General features: G+C 41.0%; 1 protein-coding gene across 1 annotated transcript; it reads right to left on the reverse strand.

Annotated features, from left to right (window-relative positions):
* Positions 1–4,573: 4,573 nt before the first annotated feature.
* On the reverse strand, positions 4,574–20,597 carry LOC133273983 (cytosolic phospholipase A2 epsilon-like). The gene is made up of 20 exons (XM_061462746.1): positions 20,416–20,597; positions 17,906–17,978; positions 16,774–16,910; positions 16,297–16,428; positions 14,797–14,837; positions 14,067–14,109; positions 13,237–13,309; positions 12,874–13,043; positions 12,651–12,731; positions 12,090–12,127; positions 11,278–11,413; positions 10,503–10,639; positions 9,861–10,083; positions 9,043–9,157; positions 8,564–8,701; positions 7,357–7,464; positions 6,507–6,698; positions 5,879–6,045; positions 5,320–5,506; positions 4,574–4,789 (listed from the first exon to the last, which is right to left on the reverse strand). The coding sequence occupies exons 1-20, from the start codon at positions 20,458–20,460 to the stop codon at positions 4,581–4,583; spliced, it is 2,445 nt and encodes an 814-aa protein (XP_061318730.1). The 5' UTR covers positions 20,461–20,597; the 3' UTR covers positions 4,574–4,580.
* Between the last annotated feature and the right edge of the window lie 3,497 nt (positions 20,598–24,094).

A 24,094-nucleotide genomic window follows, 5' to 3' on the forward strand; every position in this document is an offset into this window, starting at 1 on the left:
CCTTCTGGAAGCCAAGTGTGAAATAAATAGTGGGGTTTTTAATAAGAAGAAACTGATTTTGTTCTATCCTGCAGCTGAAGATTTTTTTTACTTGTAGTCTGTTGTGCAAAGATAGTAAGATTTTGTAATGCAAGGATTGAGAAAGAGCGTATGTTACTAAGGCTAAGAACTTGTTAGCTAACTAAGTTCAGAATTAGTCCTCAGTGGAAAACATCACTGAAAAAAGTTTTCTTATGAGGAATATCTAAGACTTTACCGGTCTGAAACCCTATTGAACATTTTCATGAGTGATTTGGAAATAAACACAGCATCCTGACTGGCTAGATCTGCACTAGAACAAAGATTGATGGAATGCTGAGTAATACTGAGGATAGGGCAATCATATTGCAGAATGATCTGACCTGCTTGATAGACTGGTCTGATTAACTACAGATAATTCTAACGTGCTGAGGCATGAAGTTATGATTAAAGGAATGACAAATGTACGTTACGAATTACTACCCTTTACAAAAGGGAAGACTAGTGTCGAAAACACTAAGTCATGAGCTCATGGAGGACAAACAACTCAGCAGAAGTCGGTAATGGCAAATGAGGACAATGGATTCCGTATATAGAAACTGGGATGTCATTTATATGTAAGAACAGAAGAATAACAAATCAATGCTCATTTCAGTGTATAGCTATTGTAGGAAGTGCACTGGAGTCTGCATTTGATGAAGGAACAATAAAGAGTTGGAGACAGTGCAAGAACAGAGATATAGCTCCATATAGCAAATAAAGGTTGAGTTTGGTTTTCTTTCGTTTATAATGAGAACTTAGAGGACTGAATATACTGGTTTGACAAAAAGAAGACTGTGAGGTAACCTTGGTACATTTTCTAAAAACGACCCTAGTGAAGAAACAGTGATTATGCAATGGCTTTTAAGGTACTGGGAAAAGATTTAACAAGAACTAACTTCTGGGCTCTGGCCAAACTGAGGCTGGAAACAAAGTGCATACTTATTGCTGGAAGACGATCACCCACTAGAACATTCTTCCATGAAATGTGGTGATTTCACCATTCCTGATGTCCTTAAAGAACAGGTCTGACATCTAAGAAGTCTAACAAGATCCTGATGGTACTTCCATTGTTTTTTCTAAGTCTATGTAAAGAAATAAGAATAATCTAGTACAAATACAAAGCTGCATTCACTGTTTTGTTCTTTCACAGCCTAATAGGAGCTAAACAGAGCTAACCAGTTCAAGAGCTGTGTACAGTCTTGTAGGGTTGACTTGTTAAACAAATTCAAGCTGGTAGGACCAGCAAGCAGCAGTGGAAAAACAATGCCCCAGAAAACTGTCCCTCAGTGTTTTCCTAAAGGCTTATCATTATGTACTTGCAAATAAGGACTGCAAAGGCAAAAGATGCAAACACCTAAATATTCCTCCAGGCTTAGCTCCAGCCTCCAATACAAAGTTGATCTCTATAGCTCCTGTTCCCCTTATCCAATGTATTCAGTTGCCTTTCTCACCTCTCCCAAGAGCTTCCAGCCTTATTTACTGCATCCTACTGCTGCTCCTTGCTACACTTCTTGGTTTGGTTTTGCATCTGAAAGGTATAAAAAGGCTCCTTCAGGCTTACTGAATCTTGATTTAAGCCTGACTGAGCAAAACCATGCACTAGAAAATGTTAAAAATGAGATGTTATGCAGATTATCACAGTCATTTAAAAGACCCATTTGGTGGCATCCTAGAAGAAAAGGCAAACACAAAACCACATGGGAGATACGCAGCTCCCCTGTGATGTGTGAACAACTGAGGCTGGAAGAACTAGTGATACACTGTAAGGAAATCTGACCTGTTCTAGCTGTAAGAACCATCCTTTTAGAGGTTCACGTTGACTGTTCAAAGTGAACTGGTTCAAAGTGAACTGAGAAAACCCATCCAGGCTGACTACAAGAAGACTAACTCTCAGATTTTCATTCTGGAAGGATTAATTCCAAGTGAAGGAGAGCTGAGAGCCAGAAGCTGTCCATAATCCACACGAAAAAAAAACAAAACTAACCTGGACAAACCACACTGTTAAAGCTACAACTTCTCAGCAGCACAGAAATAAAGGTTGACTATACCAGGAGAGCTCCTTTACAGGAACAAGGCAGGCATTTCACAGACACCCCTTCCAGCCGCTGACACTCTTTCTTCACAGCATTTTGAAATAGGGAGCTGCGCAAAGCACTTTTGCCCTTGGCTGGCATGTCATTACAGAAACACTGTGTTCTGATCCCTCTACCAGGCTCTGATGATGCTATTTAAAGCTTCAGAGTGACATGACTCAGCTAAGCACACTGAATACCTTTAGCTACTCATTTGGAAAATAGAGAGAAAATCTCTACTTGAGCCTTGAAATATGGCTGAAAGCCAGAGAGGCCACCCCAGCAGCACCCTTCCCTGCTACCAAAACCTCACCATGTAAACCCAATACAGAATCCTGCACACCATGCACAAGTATAAACTGGGAGAGGAGTGGCTGGGGGTCAGCCCTGCAGACAGGGACCTGGGGGTGCTGATCAGCATCAGGCTCAATAGGAGTCAGCAGTCTGCCCTGGCAGCCAAGAGGGCAAACTGCACCCTTGTGCATCAAACACAGCACAACCAGCTGGTCAAGAAGGGGATTATCTGCTGTATTCAGTGTTGGTGCAGCCTCACCTGGAGTGCTGTGTGCAGTCGCGACACACTCAATATAAGAAGGACATGAGGGTCCTTGAACGTGTCCAGAGGAAGGCAGCAAATCTGGTGAATGGGCTGGAAAGGATGTCCTGTGGAGGAGCAGATGAGGACTTTGGGTTTGTCTACTTTGGAGAAAAGGAGGCTGAGGGACAACCTCGTTGCTATCTGCAGCTTCCTGAGGAGGAGAAATGGAGAGGGAGGTGCTGAGCTCTTCTTCCTGGTATCCTGGGATAGCACACATGGGAATGGTTCAAAACTGCAACAGAGGAGGCTTAGACTGGGCATTAGGAACACTTCTTTAGTCAAACACTGGAACAGGCTTCCTAGAGAGGTGGTCAATGCCGTGACCATGGGTTATCTGCAATGAACTTAATCAAAATAAGCTTATCTGTGTGTTTGGAAAGAAATATTTTTGCATATTGCTATGAATGTGTGATCCAGGTTTGCATGGGGTTTAATCTCACGAGGTTATTTCTCTACTGTTTTGGGGGGAGAGGGGATTATTGCTGGTTGGGTTTGGAATTAGTTGGTTTTTTTTGATGAGCTGGTATCTTAACTCTAGGGAACAAATCAGGCAGTGAGAGGCATGCAAGAGGAGCTGAGTGCAAACAAAGCTCTCCTGTCTCCTCCCTCCTGGGAACAATGACAGAAGCCTAGGTTAGACAACCTCTCATCATGGCACATTCGGCCCAAATGGGCAAATTATGCCATGTATGTGCATGTGGGTGCTGGGTTTGATGCAGGGCCAGACCAGGAGAAATCACTGCTCAGGAGGCACAGATCCTCCTGCAGAAGCTGCTCATGCAAAAGGATATACTTGCTATAGCAAGCATTCCTGGAGCTTTCAGGGATCTCTGTAGGTCTGCACCTTTCCTGTCTTCTTCACAGATAGCTAAAGGGAGCACCATAGTTAAAATAAATTTTTCTTATCTCAAGAGGGAAGAATAAGATTCCTAGAGCAGAAGATCCTCTTTAGATGCCCTACTGCAAAACACAAAATCATCCTTCTTGCACCAAGATCGTGTAAAACCCTTTATCCCCCATGTGGTTGCCTCCTAATTCTGCCAGTGTCGAGCTCATGCAAGACCCAGCCAACAGCAAAGGCAGGGAGAGCTGGTGAAATCTAGGGCCTGCATATCCTTGCTCTTGTTTTGGGGGTGGGTTTTAAAGCCGTCAGTGTTGCTTTGTTTAGCTTGTATTTCTAGTTACTATGTTACTACCACTCACACCGGGAGCGGGAAGAGGGATGGATAGCCAAGAAGCAGTGAGGAAGTGCACAGAGGAGCTTGGCAGTCAAGCAGTGGAGGACTTCATCAACACTTTTGCTTTCTCGGTTATCTGGTACCCATGGCCTGTGTCTCTTTTGCCTCTGTCCAAAGCCTCCCTTGGAGGTGATCTGTGCCCACAGGATTCCATATGATGTATGCCTTTCTTTCTCTAAACACTTGCCTATGATATGTCATGGTCCCAGTCACAAATCCATTACACAGGCTGCCGCTTGCCTCATTACCACTTCACAAATGCAAAACACCAGCAGAGATAATAAAATATGCTTTTAATGTGGTCTGCCTTGAACATGTTAGACAAACATTTCAAACACTTTCTCAAGGCTAGCACCCTTTTAGCACCTTCTTCTTCGTGGCTGCCCATTTTCTGCACCGTACAATGACTTGGACTCCACTGTTGCAGCTGAATTGCAGTGAATTCCTGCAGTGAAATTCTTTGGAGAAAAAGTTTCTTTTCAGTCTTTTCTTTGTTTGTCTGAGGTTGCCATTTAGTGAGGTTGAGCAGGATTCCTTGGAAGCCTGCTGGTTCCCTGTAAGGGAGCTTCAGTCTCTCAGTAGGTTGAGACCAAATAATATCTTTCTTTGACATTATTTCTTTTTCTGCCTCTTCCGTGCCACTGCTGTGTGCAAGGCCTTCGTAATGAGGTCTTTGTTATTCAGGACATTGTATTCACCCAGCTGAACCAGACGGTCATATACCTTCTCAGTGTATTGAACTGAATATGTTGAATAAGGGGAACAGGAGCTATAGAGATCAACTTTGCCATCATCCATCTCTGACTCTGAGCGCTTCTGACCTAGGAGGAAGGGGTGACAAATCACTGCTGAGCAATGCGAGCTACTCTGGTCATGAGCAAGCAAATTCTTAACAGGGCAGGGAAATGTGTCTTCACAGAGAGAGTTCATGGTCTAAACTACTCTTGTGGGTTTAAATTTTTTTATTAAACAAATAATTCTGTTTTCAAACTGACAGCTCAGTCCCTGCTTCAAGTGGATATCAGATGCTTTACACGACGAGAAGAGAAGAATGGTGATTAGTCCTCTTACACCGGTCTGCATTGCAATTTTGAGCTCTACCTGTGGCTCAGGAAGATACATCAAAGTTATCTGCAAACTGTCTCTCTTAGGGATCAAAACAGCACAGCCACAGCATCAAATCTGACATGGGAAAAAAAAAGTAACTTTATGCAGCAGCAAGGTTGGATGTACTGAAATGAGCCAACGGGAACCTCAGGGAGTAGAGTATTAGATACACTCCTTTAATAAGGAGCATCCTTTTAAGGCTGCCCATGATGTAAACCTTTTTTTCACATATTTGGTTACTTACCTGGTGCTTTGTATTTTTGGAAGGTATCATTAATTAGTGGGAAAAACAGCAGTACTGGAGCTCCTGGTGTCTCAGCACCATCAAAGAGGTAACACTCCTTCAGGTTTTTGTTGTCTTCTTCACTCAAGTCCACCTTGGGAAAAGGGATTCCCTGCTCTGAGCAGTACTTGCAGGTCTGGTCCAGAGCCTGATTCAATTAACAGAACAGTACGAAGACTTAAAGAGGATTTCGAGGATCAGGATTTCTTGCAGTCCAGTAACAAGAGGGCCATTTTCCAAGCTAGCTGCTTGAAAACTCTGAAACCCCTATTGGAAAGCACTGCATCATTGGAGAGGACATTTTTTCTTTTCTATGAGTTTTAGCACAAAACAATTGTATCATGCAAGAAAAACAAATGAGAATATGCACTGCCTATAAATGAAGTATCTGCAGAATTAAGCTACAAATGCTAGTGATCAAGTTTTTTAGTAAGAACAGTATAGAAAATACCTAAGTGTTACAAACTTCCAGGTATTCAGCTGTTGAAGAAGAAATAGAGACTGTTTCAATTCCTCTCACCTGTGTCTGGGATCCTGCACTGTAATTTAAATGCAGGATGATGTCCACCTTTCTTTCTGGTTTTAAAAGTGGCATGATGCTTGTATTGATGAAAAATCCCGTATCTACCAGAGACAGGAATTCCTCAGATTGTGTCAGCTGGTTGGGAAATGTATCTAACACAGTATCTAAAAGGAAAGATTTTCCTTGCTGTAAGTGCAATAGAGTAAAACTGGTTAGCCACTTTTTCCCTTTTACACCATGACCACAGAGTCCTAACTGGTTACCATCTTTGGGAAAGGGAGATTCTCCACATCTCTTGTCTTCTGCTCTCCCAGCTCCAGCCACATGCAATTGTATGTTGTAGTGGCAACATTCATGAAGGGAGTTTCTTGTGCCTCCCCACTGAGTGTGTCTTCAAACAGAGAAAGGGAGAACCATCACCAGGAGCTGGTGCCCCTGCCTCAGGAGGTGTGTGCCACCACCAAACCATTGGCATAGAGCTCAACACTACACTATGCTACACCCCAGTGTGCTACAACTGATATATCTAATAGTGTTTCCGCCCAAACATTGCCTCTAACCTTGGAGAATGGGTTTAAGATCAGATTTGGGTTTTCTCTCCCCAGGCACAGAGGTCTTCTGTTACCTTTCCATCGGCAGAAGTGCTTGTTCTCCAGGTAGTCATTATGCATCTGGAAGCCCTTTAGGAAGTTGTGGTCCTGGGCGATGCAGACGCGGTCAGTGAGAGCACTGCGGAGAGTGCTGCCGAGAGGGCCAGGAGGGGTGAACAAGCGAGTCCTCAGCTCGTGTGGCTTCAGAGGTAGGTGGGGCTCCTCCTCTGCACAGGGAAAACGTGTTAAATCCTACCTGCCTAGAACAAGGTCATCCCAAAGGTGTCAGGGTATGTAGTAAAAAAGTGGATTTTTTATTTAAAAGGCCTAGGTTGAAAAAACTCAATGAGCACGGGTGACAGAAGTAAAAAGAAAATACAGTACTACTATTACTAGCCAAATACCATTCCTTATGCAGTCCAGGCTTGGATAAAGAACAAGACACAATATCAGGCAGGAATAAAAATCTACTCTGGACATATGCAAACTTGTGGAACAGAGTGAATGGAGGCTCTGGAAAAGGATAACTGTTGTACTTCTTTGTATTACAGTAGCTCTTACTTGCTGTAGTAAAAATCTGCTTTATTAATAATTACAGATAAATCTTATTATTCTTGAACATATTACCCATCTGCCAGCATCAGTGTTGTGCCCCCAGTGAGCACACAGTTCACAGGACTGGAGATTTTTAAACTATCCAGTTATGCTTTGCAGTACGAGATTTTGAATCCAATTCCTTCCAGAAAGGCAACATGGCCTTTGAAGAAACCCTCCAAAAAATGCCCAATCTACTGTGCACATCTCATGTAGCAGATGGGTCTAATAGTTTATCTAACATTAACTCCACCTAGCAACAAATAGTAAGGAAGAAGTAGGATAATTTACCTATATTGTCAATTTTGTCCTGGGTCCATCTATGCCAGAAATCTTCTGATGAATGGGACAAATTCCAGATATATAATACATTAAACGAGAATAAACTACTCCACATGCCTGTAAAAAGGAAAGAGATTTCTAACTTATTCACTCATAACATTCACACATCATGAATTGAAAAACTGTTATCATGAGAAGAAATTGGTGAGTCTTGTGCTTTTCCTTAGTTTGTTTTAAATGGATGATATTTCATTCTTATTCGGCCAATGGTTCTTAGGGCTTGTATAAAAATAAAGGATGAAAGTTTGCAATCTGAGAGATTTGATGGGAAATTATGTTGAAAGGACCTAACTTCAAAGTGATCTTACAGCCTCTGCATTTGTAGGCTTCCCTTTTTGAGAACAAGCCTGTTAACACACAGGGATCAGTTTTCACCATGCATTTTTGACCTTGAGAAACAGTTTCTTTGGTTAGCCCTTAGGGCAAAACTTCTCAGTGTTTTCTGGCTCAGGAAGTGCAAATGTATGTACATCCAACATAGGCTTAGGCTAAAATAGAGCAGTGTCTCCCTCTCTAAAGTGCAGTGGTCAGCTGAACAAACAGAAGTTTGCAATCAGTCACAAGTTGACAGCTTCTGTCGTCATCTGGAAAACATGTGTCCATGCTCCACTTCGGCCAGTAATAAAAATGTTTCTAGGTACGACTGCACCATTTTCCCCCCAGGCTTGCCCAGGCAATGTGGAAACTGGAGGCAGCAATGTGTGACTCTCTGGAGCACGGGGACCTGGCGTGTTCAAATGTATCCTGATACATGGAAGAATCAGCAAGAAGGCTCATGTAAACTGTCTATAGGAAGCACACAAATTACTGACTACCTGTGAGACAGGCAAGAGGATCTGGAGTTCAACCTTTTGGAGTAGCATGAGCAGAGCCATGGATTCTCAGGGACCTGAATTTTATTGTTGCACTGGAAGTGATACTATATTTTTATTTAAAATTAGCTTTAAAAAGGAAAATAACTATTTGCCACTTTGAATTTTCTTTTTCTTACAGTAAACTGAACCCATTATAGCAGTTATTAATTCATCAATGAAATGTTTATCCTCTCTGGTGAAAATGCCCTATCAGTCGTGCACCAGGGCTTTATTAGTTCTTAGTTTATATAGCTCACATATAAATATGAAAATAAATCATTCAGATGGTTTTAAGATCTTACCTTCTAAGAAGCAGATCCGGGATTCAGGGATCTTCTTCATCAACCGACCCATGAAGAACTCACTGCCAAAATCCTCAGTGCGAACAAAAGCTCCATATTTTTGCAATCCAACCTCATAAGGGGTGAACTCCACCCATTCTGTGACAAGGAATGCAAAGAAGAGAACAGTGTTTTACTACCCTTGTAGATAAAAATGCTGGTGTTGTTATGGGAAGGAAAAGAGTTAAAAATTCAAATAATTTCTGGAGTTAAGTCGAAGTACAGATTAAAACTCATGAACATGAAAAGGCTTTGGAATATATTTCAGCCTGTTGCATAGGCAAACTTTTACTTGACAGCAAGGACATTGTATGAATACAGATCAGTTGAAGATCTCGTCTTTAAATGAGAGGGCTTTTTTTACACTATCTAAAAAGACTGTCCAGGAATTTACCACCTTAAATATAAAGACAAATGTCTCTCAAAAGTCTTGTAATTACCTTTGAAATCCAGAGTACTATAGTTGCTCTTGACATTGACTGCAGTATAGATGGGCAATGGGTTCTGACCACGATCAATGGCCCGTTGCTGATCAGAGAGTCTATGGTTGTCTTTCTGTGATTCCAGAAATATGGTTACACTGAGATGAAAATTAGCACAACAATGTATTTTCTGTGTCTAAGCTTGAAGGGCAGAAAAAATTCTGCTTCTAAAGTATAGTGTGTGCTGAGATTAAATTATGAAACGTTCCATATTTTTCAAAATTCTTGTAAGTATTATGTTATTAAAATATCTGCAGGCATTTAATCTGATGCCAGATTATTTGATGACTCATTAGAATGAAAATAGAAGGAAATGATGAAGAGCAGAAAGCAATACTTTTGGACTAAACCAGTTTAATGCATTATGCTGCAAGCTTATGTAAGGCCTCTCAGCTATTTCAAAAGTCTGAAGGTCCGTTTGTTAATAATCCTCATGGGCATTAAGATAATATCTGTAAATCTGCTATTTTGAAATAAAATACTTGCAGAAAAAGACAAAAATATTATTTTTTTTTTTTTCAAAATGTTAATCTCAGAGTTTTCTTAGAAAAACATATTCAAAATCTCACGAGCAAGGATGTTGATTTCCACCATGGTTGGACATCTAAACGACGGCCACCATATGTTTTGGAAATGGCTGTGCATTTGCACACGCACAATCACACGGTTTTGTAACAAACTACTTCTGTCAGAACTAAAAGGAAAAGATCTTCTTCAGAAATTAGTTTTCAGAAAATAGTAAGCCACTGTGAATGCTGCTTTATGACATACTGTACCCCATCATGCAAAAAAGATTCCAGGACAAGGCTCCAGAGATCTATAAAAGATGTTTTGCGGCCCTCTTTTTTCCTTTGAGACAGCTGTTTTTTGTAATACTTCAAGTACTCCAAGGAAAGGGAATTTATTTTGCATTTTGTCATATGTTTTCGAGCCTCACTGATTTGCTTGTCGAGATCCTTTTGTGACCAGTCGGCATCTCTGTACAAGTTTGACATGGTCCTAGAAAAGGAAATATATATTGAAGAGGGGAAAAAAACACACCAATTTTTGAAGTAGGCAATGGCTGTATTTTAGGTTTCAAATTTAAGGTTTTGATTTGAAATTAAATAAGGATTTCCCACCTTCGGTTCCCTAAGAAACTATCATGTTCCCTTTAAAGTCATAGTCAAGATAGCTGCCAAAATGCCTTGAGCCATTTTCCATAAGCCATTCTCAGAAAAACACTTGCTTTCATGTTATTGCAAACTCTGTCACTTTCCCCCATGAAAAGAATGTAATCTGTCAATTTTGGAAGGAGATTAAAAAAACAGGGCTGCTGATGGTATTATAGGTAGACTATTGCATGTCCGTCCCAGATTACTTCAGTGCATTGGTTTTACCAGGAAGATGCCAGCCAAGAGCTGCCCAGACCTACTTACCACGTAGTACCAGACAAGCCAGTCAGGTATGTGGCACAGTCCAAGATATTGAGTTTCTTGAGCCCCCGCAGACTGCCATACAGTGCGGTCAAAGATCTCATCCCTCCTCCTGTAGTCATGATGGCCACCACCGGGGTCTGTGCAACACAAGAGCAGAAAGGGCTGGCATCACACAGTGGACTGCAGCTGACTGGGGCTCTCAGCAGAGATACACAGCCTGACACCACCACACATGCCCAGACACAGACCCTTTTTTCAAATGACTTCTACTTAAAAATAAGCTACAACTTATTTTATAAAGGAGAATAAAGACAAAAGTCATGACAATTTCTGTTTAGGTAGCTTGTCTCCAAAGTGTTCAATACAGGTATTTGGTAAAACCCAAATGAAAATGCATTAGCACAAACGAAACGGGTGGTAACAGAAGCTGTAAAGGCAAGAATTAAAAAGAAATCTCACAAGTCAATGGCAGAAGGAAAGATTACACATAAAAGGATGACAATCATAGGGTAAAGACTGGAAGAAGCTATTTCTCTATAAGGAGTATCTACCCGAGATTGCAATGAAGGTGTATCAGGAGTTGAACTCCAGATAACAACTGCAAAAGACACACATAGCAGGGTGAAATGAGAGGTATGGAGCAGTACTGGGAGTGCACATAATTTAAAAGATGAGGAAAGACCAGAAAAAAAAATTAACTGGGAAGAAAAATCCTGCGATTATGCCCCCCACTGCTAAGGATCTGTTAGATGTTTTTAATGTTTGCCCTACAGACCTCATGGTCCAGCAAATCATGCTCCAGCTGCAGGACTTTCTTCAGAGCAGGAGCAACATAATGCTGCCTTTTGCGTAGAAAATCTTGCTCCTGCGTGCAGAGGTCAAACCCCAAACGCACATCAAGGTGGTCTGGGCTGGAGCAGAGATCAGGAAATAAGAATATCCTGGGTTATTATTCATAGACAAGCTCAAGAGTTTCCAATAGAAGAAAATAAATCAGATGCACAAAGTACTACATTTACAGAAGGAGCCTTTCCAACACTCGCAAGCAGGTATAACATACTGCATGAAAGAATGGTAGAAAAAGGGACTGCTAAATGTCTAAGCAGCTATCTAAAGGAAACTTAAGGAAGGACATTCCTGCAGATAATTTCTGAGATGTCTGCTGTCTGGATTCTGTCATATTTTAGCCTGCACTGAGAGCTGTAGGAAAAAACTCATATTTTTCTTCAATTAGATAGCAAAGTTTATCTACTTCTGATGAACAGGACCAGGCTACCAGTTGCACTCTTGCACACTGTTAAAGAAAAGGTTAAAAACTGTGCTGAGCATAACACTGACTAGCATAATTGGCTTGTAATATTATTTCTTCTATTTTATGCATCTTCTTCATTACTCATATCTCAGTATGGATTATATACACTTGTTGTGAATTTTGTACCTATAGTTAGCTTTCAGCGGATGTGAATCCACATCACCTAGTCACACAACCTACTGCTCTACTGTGAGTGCCTCCTCCCAGTAAAAAGCCAGGGGGAAATCAGTTCAGTTAAGGACAAGTTAGTCTCCAAGATTGACCAAGTCTCTTACCAGTCTTCTGCCTTTGCATATAAATCAAATCCTTTATCCTGAAAAGCAAGAATGAAAACAGGATAAGCATGAGTATTCCTCCCTTGCAGCCCCACGAGGAATTTAACTTGTGCTGTTCTAGCATTGCAATTACATATTGGGAGCTCTGAATAATCCAAGAGCACATGTGAACAGATGTAGTGGTTTGTTGTTTTTTTGTCAGGGAAGTTGTTCAGTAGTTCCCAGTGTTTTCTGGTGAATGCAATGTCTGAAGACAACTGCTGTGTACAGAGGAAAGTAATAATATACGCTTTACCCATCGCTACCAACATTAGCCAGCCAGGCTGCAGCCACACTACTATTCTACACAGCAGCATTTGCTCCTCCCTTTCTGCCTTATATCCCATAACATCCATGATCCTTTCATCCTATATAGATTTTTTTTTAACCATGAATCTAAAAGTGCTTTGCAAAGCATGGTCAGCATCAGCAAGAAATTAGTGCTGCACCAATTAGTTCAGGTGCCCCACTGGTGGGTGAGAAGGGGAAAAACAACCACCCCACAAAAGAGCAGGCACTCACCTCTGCTAAGATCATGTTTTTTCCGCTTGGAATGGAATGAAGTTCCACGTTTGGAGAGCCTGTATCATGTGCACAAGAGCACTGAAAAAATACAAATATATCCATGGTCATATTGTAAGGAATGTCACTCCCTTTACACAATGCAAATTATTGTTACTATTTATGGTGCATGTCACTTTACATGACATGACTGTGTTTATTATAAAGTCCACTTATAACATACGATGGCGGGAGGTGGTTTCTTCCCTGGTAGTGTAACATCCAGTGTTGGCTGCTTGTATCTGGCATAGTGGAATTTGGCAGGAGAGGAGCAGCTGAAGAGCAGGTCAGATCCCAGTGTAATGTCTTGGGTGCCCTCATAAGAACCTTGCACTTTAAAGGAGAATTCTTTCTCTAAGGAAGAGACACAAAGAAATATGCAGAAAGACATTTTCTCATCAGAATTGAAAACAGAAATTCTTACAGATCATAGGCTGTTCCCATGTTTCAGATTTGTTGTTGGTTTGTTTTTGGATTCTTACATTAAAACAATTGCGTTCATTATATGAGCACATCATGATTTAAAAATAGCTGATGGATAGCTCACTTGATACAGATTTCTTCCCCTTTTTCTTCTTCTTCTCAATCACCTGAACTTCCAAGCGGCAGATTTTGCGAGACTGTAAGAGATATGAACAATAAAATACCCCATGGGAGGGAATTTTCCATCTAAGATTGTTTCCTAGTCTAAGCTCATACTGATGATGATACAAATGCCATAGAGTCAGCGCATTTTGTCTGGAGGAAAACATTTTCTCTCAACCACGATCTCAATATCAGATGCTGGATGGAACAGGAGTCGTCTCTGAGAAACTGGATGCAGCCAGGGCAAGGGTGGGGGTGCAGCATGGATGAAGATGGGAGAAAGTAAAGGCAAAGGGAAAAACAGCCCTCCTGGGATCCCAACAAAGATACAGAGGAATGATTTAAACAAAAATAATGAGGAAACAAAGCTAATAACATGAACAAACAACGTGGTCAGAAAGTCCATGTGTAAAAAGAGCAGTTAGGCATGCAGGAAATGACATGTGCCTGGGATGGAACAAACCCTGTCATTTGGGCAATATGGGAACTCAGGGGGAGTTCTGTTCAAGGGAGAGTTCACTGCTGCACCAATGTCTCAGACCTAAACCACTTCCATGTGTTGCCTTCGCAATATGAGAGGAATGCTAGCATGGGGGATCTGCCCACTGTTCTGCCTTCAGCCTCTTCACAAGTGCCATCCGTGAGGATGTGTCGTGAGGCAGCTGAACTGGAAAATCACAATGTTTCAGTGCTGCCTTTGCTCAGTCAGAGGGTATGTTGGCCTCATGACTGTGAGTCAAATGATGCAAGTGTGGCAACAGGACAAGAAAGATGACAAAATATAACACTCACCACTAGGACTCCATTAGTAATGATGGTTTCAGGAGGGCCTGAACTAGGAAACAGAAAGAAAAACACATTTTTAATAACTCAGTGTAATTACAGTATAATTCATGTTCACACCCTTCTGATTTTCCTTTTGCTTATTTTTAGCTGCATATTGGATTTGAAAGAAAATTCCCAGGAGACTTGCAGTATAATTTTCTTCACCCTACTGTCAAGGCACAATAGTCATCCTTCCGGCTCATCCACTCCTGGAGCTCAGGAAGAAAAAAGGTACAGCAGGACCAAACCACGTAGTGACTTTACACTGAGGCTGCAGATATTTTCACAGATTCTAGTTTTTTTACAAATTTTAGTTTCTTGGAGGATGGGACAGAAAAGGCTCTAGACCAGAAATTCAGTGTATTATTTCATGTTGTGCTTTGAACAGAGGTGAAGCCTCTTGTTGATTCAAAGACAAACACATAAAAAAACAGCAGTCCCAGTTTTCTGGTCCTAAATAGTATTTATTGCATTATGCAAAGAAAAGGGTTTAGGGTGTTCTCCCTGTCTGTCTAAGATTATCCTGGCATACACCAAGTCGTCACACAGCTCATAGCACACATTCCTCAGGAAACCGTATTCATCATCATCATCATCAAGGAATGATGCACTCTGGACAATTAGACTAGATTATTTCATGCATTTGAATTGCTGTTTCTTTTTGCTGCAGATTATATTTTATTCAATGTTTACTCACATATTATCCAATGCAAATCCCACTTCTAGCTCCTGTTGTTTCTGGAAAATAAAAGAAGGCACTGGTCTACTGGCAGTTCTCATAATGCAAGTTCTCACTCTCACAATATAGTTACACGTGCATCATTTGTGATTGGCAGAGATTTAAAATAGAGGCATCTTCCACCTCACATTTGTGTGTCTTGAGCCACACAATTCTTTATTGATTGGAAGTGTCTGGATGGCTGTGATAGCCATTTTTAACAAACAAAGTAGTTGGCTACCTGCTTCTGCTGCGACAAAAGGGACAAAGGAAGGCAGAGATGCTGTCTGCCAGCAGAGAGAAAGGGTGGGCTGGGGGGCACAGCTGAAGCCTTCTAGTGTAAGGAGGGGAAATTCTGACATGCAAAGCAGCTGTGGAAAATGACAACCACTTTACTCAGAAATGTGTTGAGAACATTGGTGCAGAGGTAAATCTGACATTAAGGCCTGGTCTGTGGGTGGTGAAGAAGAGTGTAATCCCCAGGAGGGAGGAAGAAAACGCAGGAGAGAGGAAAACAAAGGTGGGGACAGAAGGGATGATGAACAGAGAAGTGAGACCAGGCTGTAGGTTACTTAGTTGCTGAAATTACCTATTGCATTAAAGAAATGAAAAAGTTATTAACATAGGAAAAAAATGTTATAAAGGCCTGAAGAGTATGAGCTCTAACTACTGTAGCTGTGCAAATGCAATAATGAGAGGCTTGGATATAGCACCTGTAACCACCCAGACGGTAATGAGCTGGGTTACAGCTAGCCAAAAGTTTCTATTTTACCAAGGGCTAGTAGAATTCCACACATTGCTCCTCTTTTGGAGCTCCTCTTTCTATTTTGGAGAAAAATAAATGGTCAAATAAGACGTTTCAAGATAATGAACTGCAGAGTGGAGTTTTAGTGGGTAATTGATCAGCTGAATGGTACATGACAAATGCACAAGAGACTGTGAGAGAAGTGGAAAAGGAAAGGGACAGACGAAACATACCAGGGGTGGGATGGGTGACTTTCAGAGCCTCCCTGGACATTCAAATTAAGAATATATCTTGTTGCCAAGCTGACTTAGACACCTTATTTAAACACCCATGCCACAGTCCATAATTAGAAACTAGTCTGGTTTGACACCTTCTTCTGATCACAGTTATTACTTCCTAATTAATAGGTTAAGTAACAAGTTATGACAAAAGCAGAATGTATTAGCATGGGCACACTCCTTGATCCTCGACAGGAGCAGATTCAGCAAAGTGACAATTTTACAAAGACACCTGGTTTGTGAGCCACTGTGGCCAGCACCAAACCCATCAGTGCACTTTCAGATCCAGGTGTGAAGAGGCTTTCCCACATCAGAATGAAAAGAACTCCCTTTTATGTGCCTGGGCAGCCCACACACAAGAAGGAGAAAAAGAAGAAGTATTTTGCAAATAACATTTTAGACAGAAAAGCAAACATGCTCTTGCCAACCAATACCATTCCTTATTTCGGACCTCACCTGTGAATCGCACTTGAAGTGCATGAAGACTTCCTCTCCCAGGGAAAGTTTGGCTATATCAAAGTACACCGTGAAGAGGTGGTCATCTTGAGTAATCACATCCTTATCATAGAGTGCCAGCTCCAGCACATTCTGGGAAGAAAAGGACTTTATTATGTCTCATGTCTCATTCAAAGCAGGAGACCCTGGATACAGCTGGTTTAGTCAGGAGCAAGAGGACATAAAGAAAAAGAGGCAAAACCGATGAAAAGGAATGTGAGGAAATCACAGACATCTCAAGGGTCATATTCCACCGATGACTGAGAGATGCCTTCTTTCATAGCATGGAAAACCACCATAAGGATATGTGTTATTCTCACATCTTTCTGCGTCTTTCCTTGCCTCCTGTCAAAATTACTTATATGTCCCCTTAGCAAAGGATAAAACTTGGCAGTTCCTCCGTAGGTCATGGTTAACAGGGAAGTTCCAGTTCAGTACCTTGACCTGACTCTGGATCCTGAAGTAGAAGGTTTCATTCCAGGCTGGATCTTTACAGTTCGTGATGGTCTTAGTCTTAAATTTGTCAGTTGAAGCAGTTGGCAGCCACAAACTCACATAGCAATCAGTCTGGCTTACTGCATGTTAAAAATACAAGCACATCTAAAATAAGGATTTGTTCTAGAAGAAAGCATGAATTGAACAGCATGAAGCTTTTCTTCAAAGAGAAATACTATGATACATGATGATATATTTCTCCAACATAAACATTAGAGTTTAGGTAATAGGAATGGAGAAAAAAGAAGAGAGACATGATTTTTCTCTGAATAAATGTAATTAGAGGTATAATAAATGCGTTTTTTTATAATAATAATAGGATTTATAATAATAGGATTTATAATAATAAAAGGATTTTCTTTTCCTTCTGTGTCATCAATAATCAATATGTCCCAGGATAGACTAATACAGGACAACCATAGCACCCTATATCTGGAAGGATTAAGGAAATAGAGTGACAGCTTCCATTTTAGTCAGACAGAACTAAAAAAAAGTCCAGAACAGAGAAAAAAAAGATGCTTCTTGTTTTCTGCATAAGTAAAGCTATCATTTTCTATTATATTTCAGTTACAGGCCATCAGAAATGAACCTACAAAATGTAACAAAACCTAACAGGGTTTTATCTGTGAAAGCTGATCATAGGGAATTGGGGTATATTAATTTGGATTACTTAGCCTTGAGCTTGACTGCCAGCTACTTTTGAGATAAAGCTGCTCCATTATCCCAACCAGTTTGAGTTCTTTTTTCACATAAAAATATTCCGGAAGAAACCACAGGAGATCTTTCCACATTTCTTGCTTTCAACAGACTGCAGACCTTTCCCTGCTTGCTTTAGGGATGCAGAGAAATATGTGCAATAGGTGCATAAGTGACCTGACTGTGCAGAGTTACGTCTGCACAGAATAGGGCTGATGCAAAGAAAAGTAACTCACTATGCTAATTGCTGGAAGCAGCATGCCAGTGAAAGGACTTTCTCCAGCATGGAAAATATCTAGAAAGCACTTTTTCTTGGACCAGGATAAGCTAGTACCCCATGAAGGTTAAGGGAACTGAACAGAGAACTACAGATACTTACAGACATCTGCCTGGAGGATATTTCTTGCTCTTATGACTCTTACAGTCAGTAAGTAACACAGAGATGATTCTGTCTGCAGGGAAAAAAAACAAAACGAACAACATACAAAAGACAAGAGCAAATCCCAGTTGCACGCAGCATATTTAGAAATGGTCGAGAGAGAGAAATACCCAAATTGTGAAAAACTTAGTCTAATTTTGCTATGTGACTATGAAATAGCCAATATATTTATTTTCCTACCGATATCTAAATCAAATACTAGACTGAAAGTCTTCTCTACCTTTATAGCATGAAATGTGGACTTGTATTATTACAGACAATTTATTTGCTTTCTGGTGAAAATCTAGCTGCGCAAAGTGGTAAGATTAAGACTCAGCCTGGGAGAAGATTTACTTGTTAAATTTCCAAGGCAGAAAATGAAAAGCTGCCTTAGGCTTTTTGCAAGTGATAAAATTATTGTTGTGGAAATCACCTCTCACCCAGTGATTGCACACGTTCAGTGTCTTGGGCTGCAGGGTACGGTTTTATCATATTCCTGCCCTTTTAAACGTACAGGAGTCCCCACAGGTAAACGTGACCTCTGACATCCATGCTGCTGTCAGTGTCAGAGGAAGACATCACTGCTTTGCACTTCCACCATGCTATTCACTATGTATATGTTTTTAGTTGACAGGGACATAACTGCCCCTCTTGAGGTGAGCTCACCTATGATTTTGTCTTGTGAGAACTATTTCTCTAGTTTTGAACCATGTAAACTCTTCATGTCTGAAGTTTCTTTGCACTGTTTTGCATAAGAAGTGTAAACACAGTGTTTTACAACTGATAAGAAACTTGCTTGTTCCCTTTGGCTTCTCTTTGCTAATTAGCTCATGTCTCTGACATTAAGGCTTCATGCTTGGCTTCTTAGCCTCTCATATTGGAGCCCAAACATAAGCCCATATTCCTTGTCCTTTTACCATAAAATAAACAAATAAGTACCATTAATCTCCAGTCATGGAAATGGGGAAAAGACACAATATGATGGAATATAAATCAACAGAAAAATGTTACTCCAAGAGTTCTGAAGTGCAAAAGGCATTTAGTGCAACTACAGGGCCATGGGCAGGTAGGACACAACCTGCTCACTCTACATATACTGCAAAATGACTACAAAAAGACCATTTCCAGTCCTGAAGTGGCATTAGCATGACACTGATTCATTAGTCCCACTGAGAAGCATGTGTGACACAGGTACTGTGGGAAAGGAGAGCAGGACTTTTGCTCTACTTAGTCTGTCTGAGTAAAGCAATTTGGTATGTACTGAGTTAATAATGTGCTGTGCTTACCATCCGTAAAAAGGTACATCAGTGTTCATAGGCTCAATGGAATATGTCTGTGTGATGTCTCTCACATTGTTTATTGAGTGTATTAATGCACACAGCAATGAATATATGTCTTGGAGTTTGGAGGCAGGTACAGATGGAAAGTGTTCAGTAATTACAGAGCCAGTAACTGCCAGTGGCTGGCTGCAGAGAAGACACTTTCCTGGAAGGTCTTAAGGCAGTTTCATGGATGAGGTCTCTCGGAGCTACCTTTGTGGACTGTGGTGATCTCACAGTGCCAGAGAAGGAGTACAGATTGAACAAAGTACTCAGGCACGCGGATGTGCCCTGTCATAACCAGGGAGCCTTGGCTTAGACATCACAGAGGTGTAAATTACAACTGGCCAAAATTCTGTCAGTGGAGAGTTTTGCCTAAAAAAAATTGAGAGGTTTGGTTTGTTCTTCTGAACCTGCTACGATCCATGGAGTGTAGAGTGTTGAGTTTTAGGGCCTATTTTCTCATCTTTGGGTTTTCCATTCAACTAATCAGCAGAAAGGGCTGGCTATTCCCTAAACTGTAAGCACAAAACCTGTTTCTCAGCAGCTTAAGTCAGCTAGAAACAGAACAAGGGAGAGTTCCTAATTGTTACTAAATGGCCTCAAACTAGAGAGAACGAGGTCAAAAAGCCTTTTTCAGCAGATGTGGTCTTCTCATTTCTTAGAGGACATCTTTTATATAGTTTGTCTGAAATCTCCTGGAAAACAATTAGGTTTTTGTAAACGCCAGAAGAAGGATTAACCCAGGAAACCAGGTGTTGAAAATCCACTTCTAGATTGTCCCACATACCTTGTGGGTTTAAGTGCCACAGTTTCACACCTCTTATTACCTAGGCTGGCAGTAAATTTAGCAAGACATATGTAGCAGAAAGCCTATTCAAACCCATCCTTTTGAAGAAAAGTCTTGTTAAAACATGGTTCATTTCCCATGTAACAAGGATAGAAAACAATAACACTAGGACTTTAACATGAAGCAAGACTGTGTAAGTGAAGTGATTAAAACGATAAGCAAGATAGTGCTTCACAGAGGGAGCTGTGGGTTACTGAGCTAATCAGACTGGCAGATTCTGAACCCTGTCTGTTCTCATCCAGGCTCCACCCAGCAGGAAAGTCTCTTCTACAGTTTTGATTTTAAATTCTCCTTTGTGGTACCTTTGTAACAGGAGTTTGCTGTTCCCCAGCAGGATTCATCCACATAGTTCCTTCTTCTAGCTGAGAGGTTTGAGTGATCACCTCCTGCAACAAGAAGGGACAACATCACCCCTGGAAAAAACATCTTGTTTCTTAAAAGCAATCTTCATCAGGAACCAAGAACTGCAGAACAGCAGTGAAGAGGAGCCTATAGGCAGCGCTGGCTGTAGAGCCTGTACAAATGATTCCTGCTGTGCCCGGTGCCACTGCTTGCTCCGTGCTTGCCCCAGTAAGCCTGGGCAGAGGCGTAGCAGCCAGGTAAGGTCCACCCTTTGCATGACACATGGGGAGGGAAGGCTCCTGGCCCTGACTGTTAAAGGAACCGTCTCCCATACACACACCCTGTTGTTAATCTTTTACCTTGAAGCACATTTCTATTTAATACTTACTCTAAGGCTGCATACATCACATCTCTAAAATTAAGAAAACCTCTAATAAACAAAATGTTCCCTTAGTAAAGAAACTTGTACTGCTCAAGTAGTTTTCACTTCCTTCCTATGGTTTACTATGATTTTTAAAATTTTGATAATGAGTTCCTGAAGCACTTTCTCCATCCTGTGCAGTTATTTGTAGTCAATGGTAAGTCAAAACTGTAGTCCCATCTTTGCACTATTATAAACAGCTGAGATATCAGCTGCTTTTCTTTGCTCTGCACCCTTCTTACCTGGGACAAAATGCCATCTTGCTCCATTGTGGTCATTGTCATGTACACGTCCAGTGTTATCTCTGACAATGCAATTTCACATCTCCCAGCTTCCACAGACGCCAATAGTTTAAGCGTCTCATATGCAGGTGAGCAACTATTTTATAAACTGACTCAGAGCCCCACCTCTGCCTGATTTCTTAAACCCACTTATTCCCCTCCCATTTTCTTATTCTAGGAAGCTGAACTCTGTGGTCGAGTAAGTAGGAATACCTTTACGTACAGAGCAGGAGGAAGTATGCAGTTTGAGTCATTTGCCCAATGCTGGCCAATAGCAAGTTTATAACTAATGGTAAGAGAAGGATGCCCTTTTATCTGAGCACCGAAATTTCCACTTCGTGAGACCTCAAAACCTACAGAAATACTCTGCAATAAAATATGGCAACACTATATTAATTGGGTGTAGATTATCCATGACAGTAAGCTGGTAGGATAAAACAACTAAAGAAAAAACAAAAGGAGGCAACACTATAGCTCTCAGACTAAACTGGCTCTTGCAAACGCCAGTTTAAGGCTTTCTGTACCACATGTCTCTCCAATCCCAAGTCTACATGTGCAGAGCAGGCACACACGTTATGGTTTATATGTACTCAGCCTTGGTCCAGCAGGGCGGGGTCTCTCCTCAAGCAGTATTCTTTCGCCCTTCTTTCCTATGACTTACAATTATTTTTGTTTAGATGAAGAGTCCTAAAGCAATGATTTTCCTTAGCTTAGCTCCACTGCACCACTTTCCAGCTCAGACTCTGGCTGTTATCTAGATGCATTTAACAGCCCATGTCTGACCCAATGAACTCTGCCAGCCAGAGACAAAACTAAGCACTGAATGCACTCCATCCTCTGAACCATCCTCAGCACCCCTGTGAAGCTGCTACAGGACACTTGTGCCTGCCCTGTGAGCACCAAAATGCCTCCTATACCACTGAAGCCAGCACAGCTCCCAGCTCACTGGAGTAGGGTTTAAAAGGACAGCCAAAGACTGTTGTATCTTTAGCAGGTCATAACAGACCAAAATCTCTGAGGGAATGGAAAACTTTGGCTTCCCTGCTCTCCTGGTAGGTTGTCTATGAGCAAAAAGTTACCTAATCCCTAAGCATTCTGGAATTTACTGGTTAAATGTTGCTACCAGACAGCACAGCCCCCCTTCGCTCATTCCCATGCAAAATAGCATCAACAGTCATCACAGTCAACTTGGTAGAATAAGTTTTTGCCATAGGGTATGTTACTTCACAACACCATGAGGAATTGTGTCTACATATATGGCATGGTTCCCCCATGTGCCAGCTGCAATTATGTAGCTTAATGAAATGCATTTTTCATTAGGTCACAGAGAACTCTTGGCAACTTTGGCATCTTTCAGTCATAGTTAAAGGCAATGCTTTATTACGACAACTCCTTGGAGGGCTAAGCTATAAACCAGACTGTCCACCAGGACTGGAGCTCTGAGACTGCTGCTCACACAGTGCCAGTGGCCAGAAAGCTCTCGTTTCCATGAATAACATTGGCAATCCACACCAGAGACAGCCCTTATGGCAGGAAGGCACTGTGGCTCGCTTTGTACCCTTGAATCTGTTTCTGAGACATTCCTTTACCCATGACGCTCACAGCAAATATTTTCTATGCTCTTTGCAGAGATAACAACAGTTTTGTTTTCCTGGAACAAGGAACAGACTGTGGACCTGGAGCGTCTTATGAAATGCCTGAATATGTGGAGCAAGGCAGAATTACCATTTCGCAAACAAGCCTTTATTGTCCAGTATTGTATACACAAAATATTTGCATGTAAATAACATTTCTTCAGAGCTGGAGGTGGTACAAGTTTATGGCTACGAACTCTGTTTATTTTTTCACACCAGGGATTTCAGGTTCAAATGGAGGCAATTCCCAGGGTTATATGCAGAGCACACAGCATCATATTTCTGATTATGACTAGTGAAACTACCAAACAAAAAATCCCACCAAAAGTGTGTATTTATTCAAAACCTAAAGAGTTTCAAATGTTAATATTTATGCCCTGATCTTTAAGCTTGCGACATTAGGCTGGAGTTGCACAAAAAAGTAAGGTTTGGTCTGACATCATAAATGACAAAAGTGCTGGCAAAAGTCATTGTGAACCAATTTGCAGAGATAATTTGTCATTACTTCTTGACAAAATGAAGATCCTCACAATGCCATTTTGCGCCAAGCCAAACATGTTATTTGACTGTAAATGAAACCTGTTATTTTCAGGTTGGCTTCCCTGGGCTGACGAGGTAGGCAATCTATTAAAAAGAAGCTATGTTTCAAAAAAAAAAAAATGGTGTCTCATAGAACATTAGCATGAAATGTTTCAACTTACCCAGGCATTTTACCTGCTTAATTTTAATCCTGGACTATGACATCTAGTTGATAGATTTTCCTTTTTCACTGAATAGACTCTCTGTTCAGAATTTTACCAGCTGTCATTAGGACACAAAACTCATTCACAAAAAAAGTGTATTTGCAATTCGACTTGATCCTGCAATGCAAAGGTTGTAATGGACTCATAATTTTTACAGGTCACCTGCAACACTTTCAACAATTCGAAAAAGACATTTTCCATAAAAGGGAAAATGAAGAAAGTTTAAAAATGCAAACCCACAACAAATGTTAATGGTGGTTTTGTGCTAGATCTCATGGAGCATCTGTCCAGACTGTTTTAAGATGGTCTTAGCTGTTGCAGACTACTCACTCCTGTTTATCTACACTTTGAACAGGCAGGACTAAACAAATAAGCATTTTTGTTGGCAAGTATGCATCCTAAACTATTTAAACAAATTGTATTGAGTAAACCAGCAAAGTTTTCATTGTCTACTGGCAGTAAAATATTTTCATTTCAAGCACTTTTTCTTTTTCATTTAAGAAAGGAAATTTAATATGAGAAGTAACTCAACTGGGGAAGAAAAATCCAGGGTGTTTTAT

This window comes from Pezoporus flaviventris, unplaced genomic scaffold (genome assembly GCF_033815535.1).
Source record: "Pezoporus flaviventris isolate CSIRO_AGI_PZ_B2104156 unplaced genomic scaffold, CSIRO_AGI_Pfla_v1 ptg000035l, whole genome shotgun sequence".
In the NCBI taxonomy this organism is placed as follows: Eukaryota; Metazoa; Chordata; class Aves; order Psittaciformes; family Psittacidae; genus Pezoporus; species Pezoporus flaviventris.

What these genes read in the sequence shown, in the direction of transcription:
- LOC133273983 (XM_061462746.1), bottom strand. Translation starts at nt 20,460, where the DNA reads ATGTGGATGAATCCTGCTGGGGAACAGCAAACTCCTGTTACAAAG. An exon ending in GGATCCAGAGTCAGGTCAAG is followed by an intron (nt 16,429 to 16,773) that starts GTACTGAACTGG and finishes TTTTCTTCCCAG; the next exon opens with AATGTGCTGGAGCTGGCACT. An exon ending in TAGTACTCTGGATTTCAAAG is followed by an intron (nt 8,702 to 9,042) that starts GTAATTACAAGA and finishes TCCTTGTCACAG; the next exon opens with AATGGGTGGAGTTCACCCCT.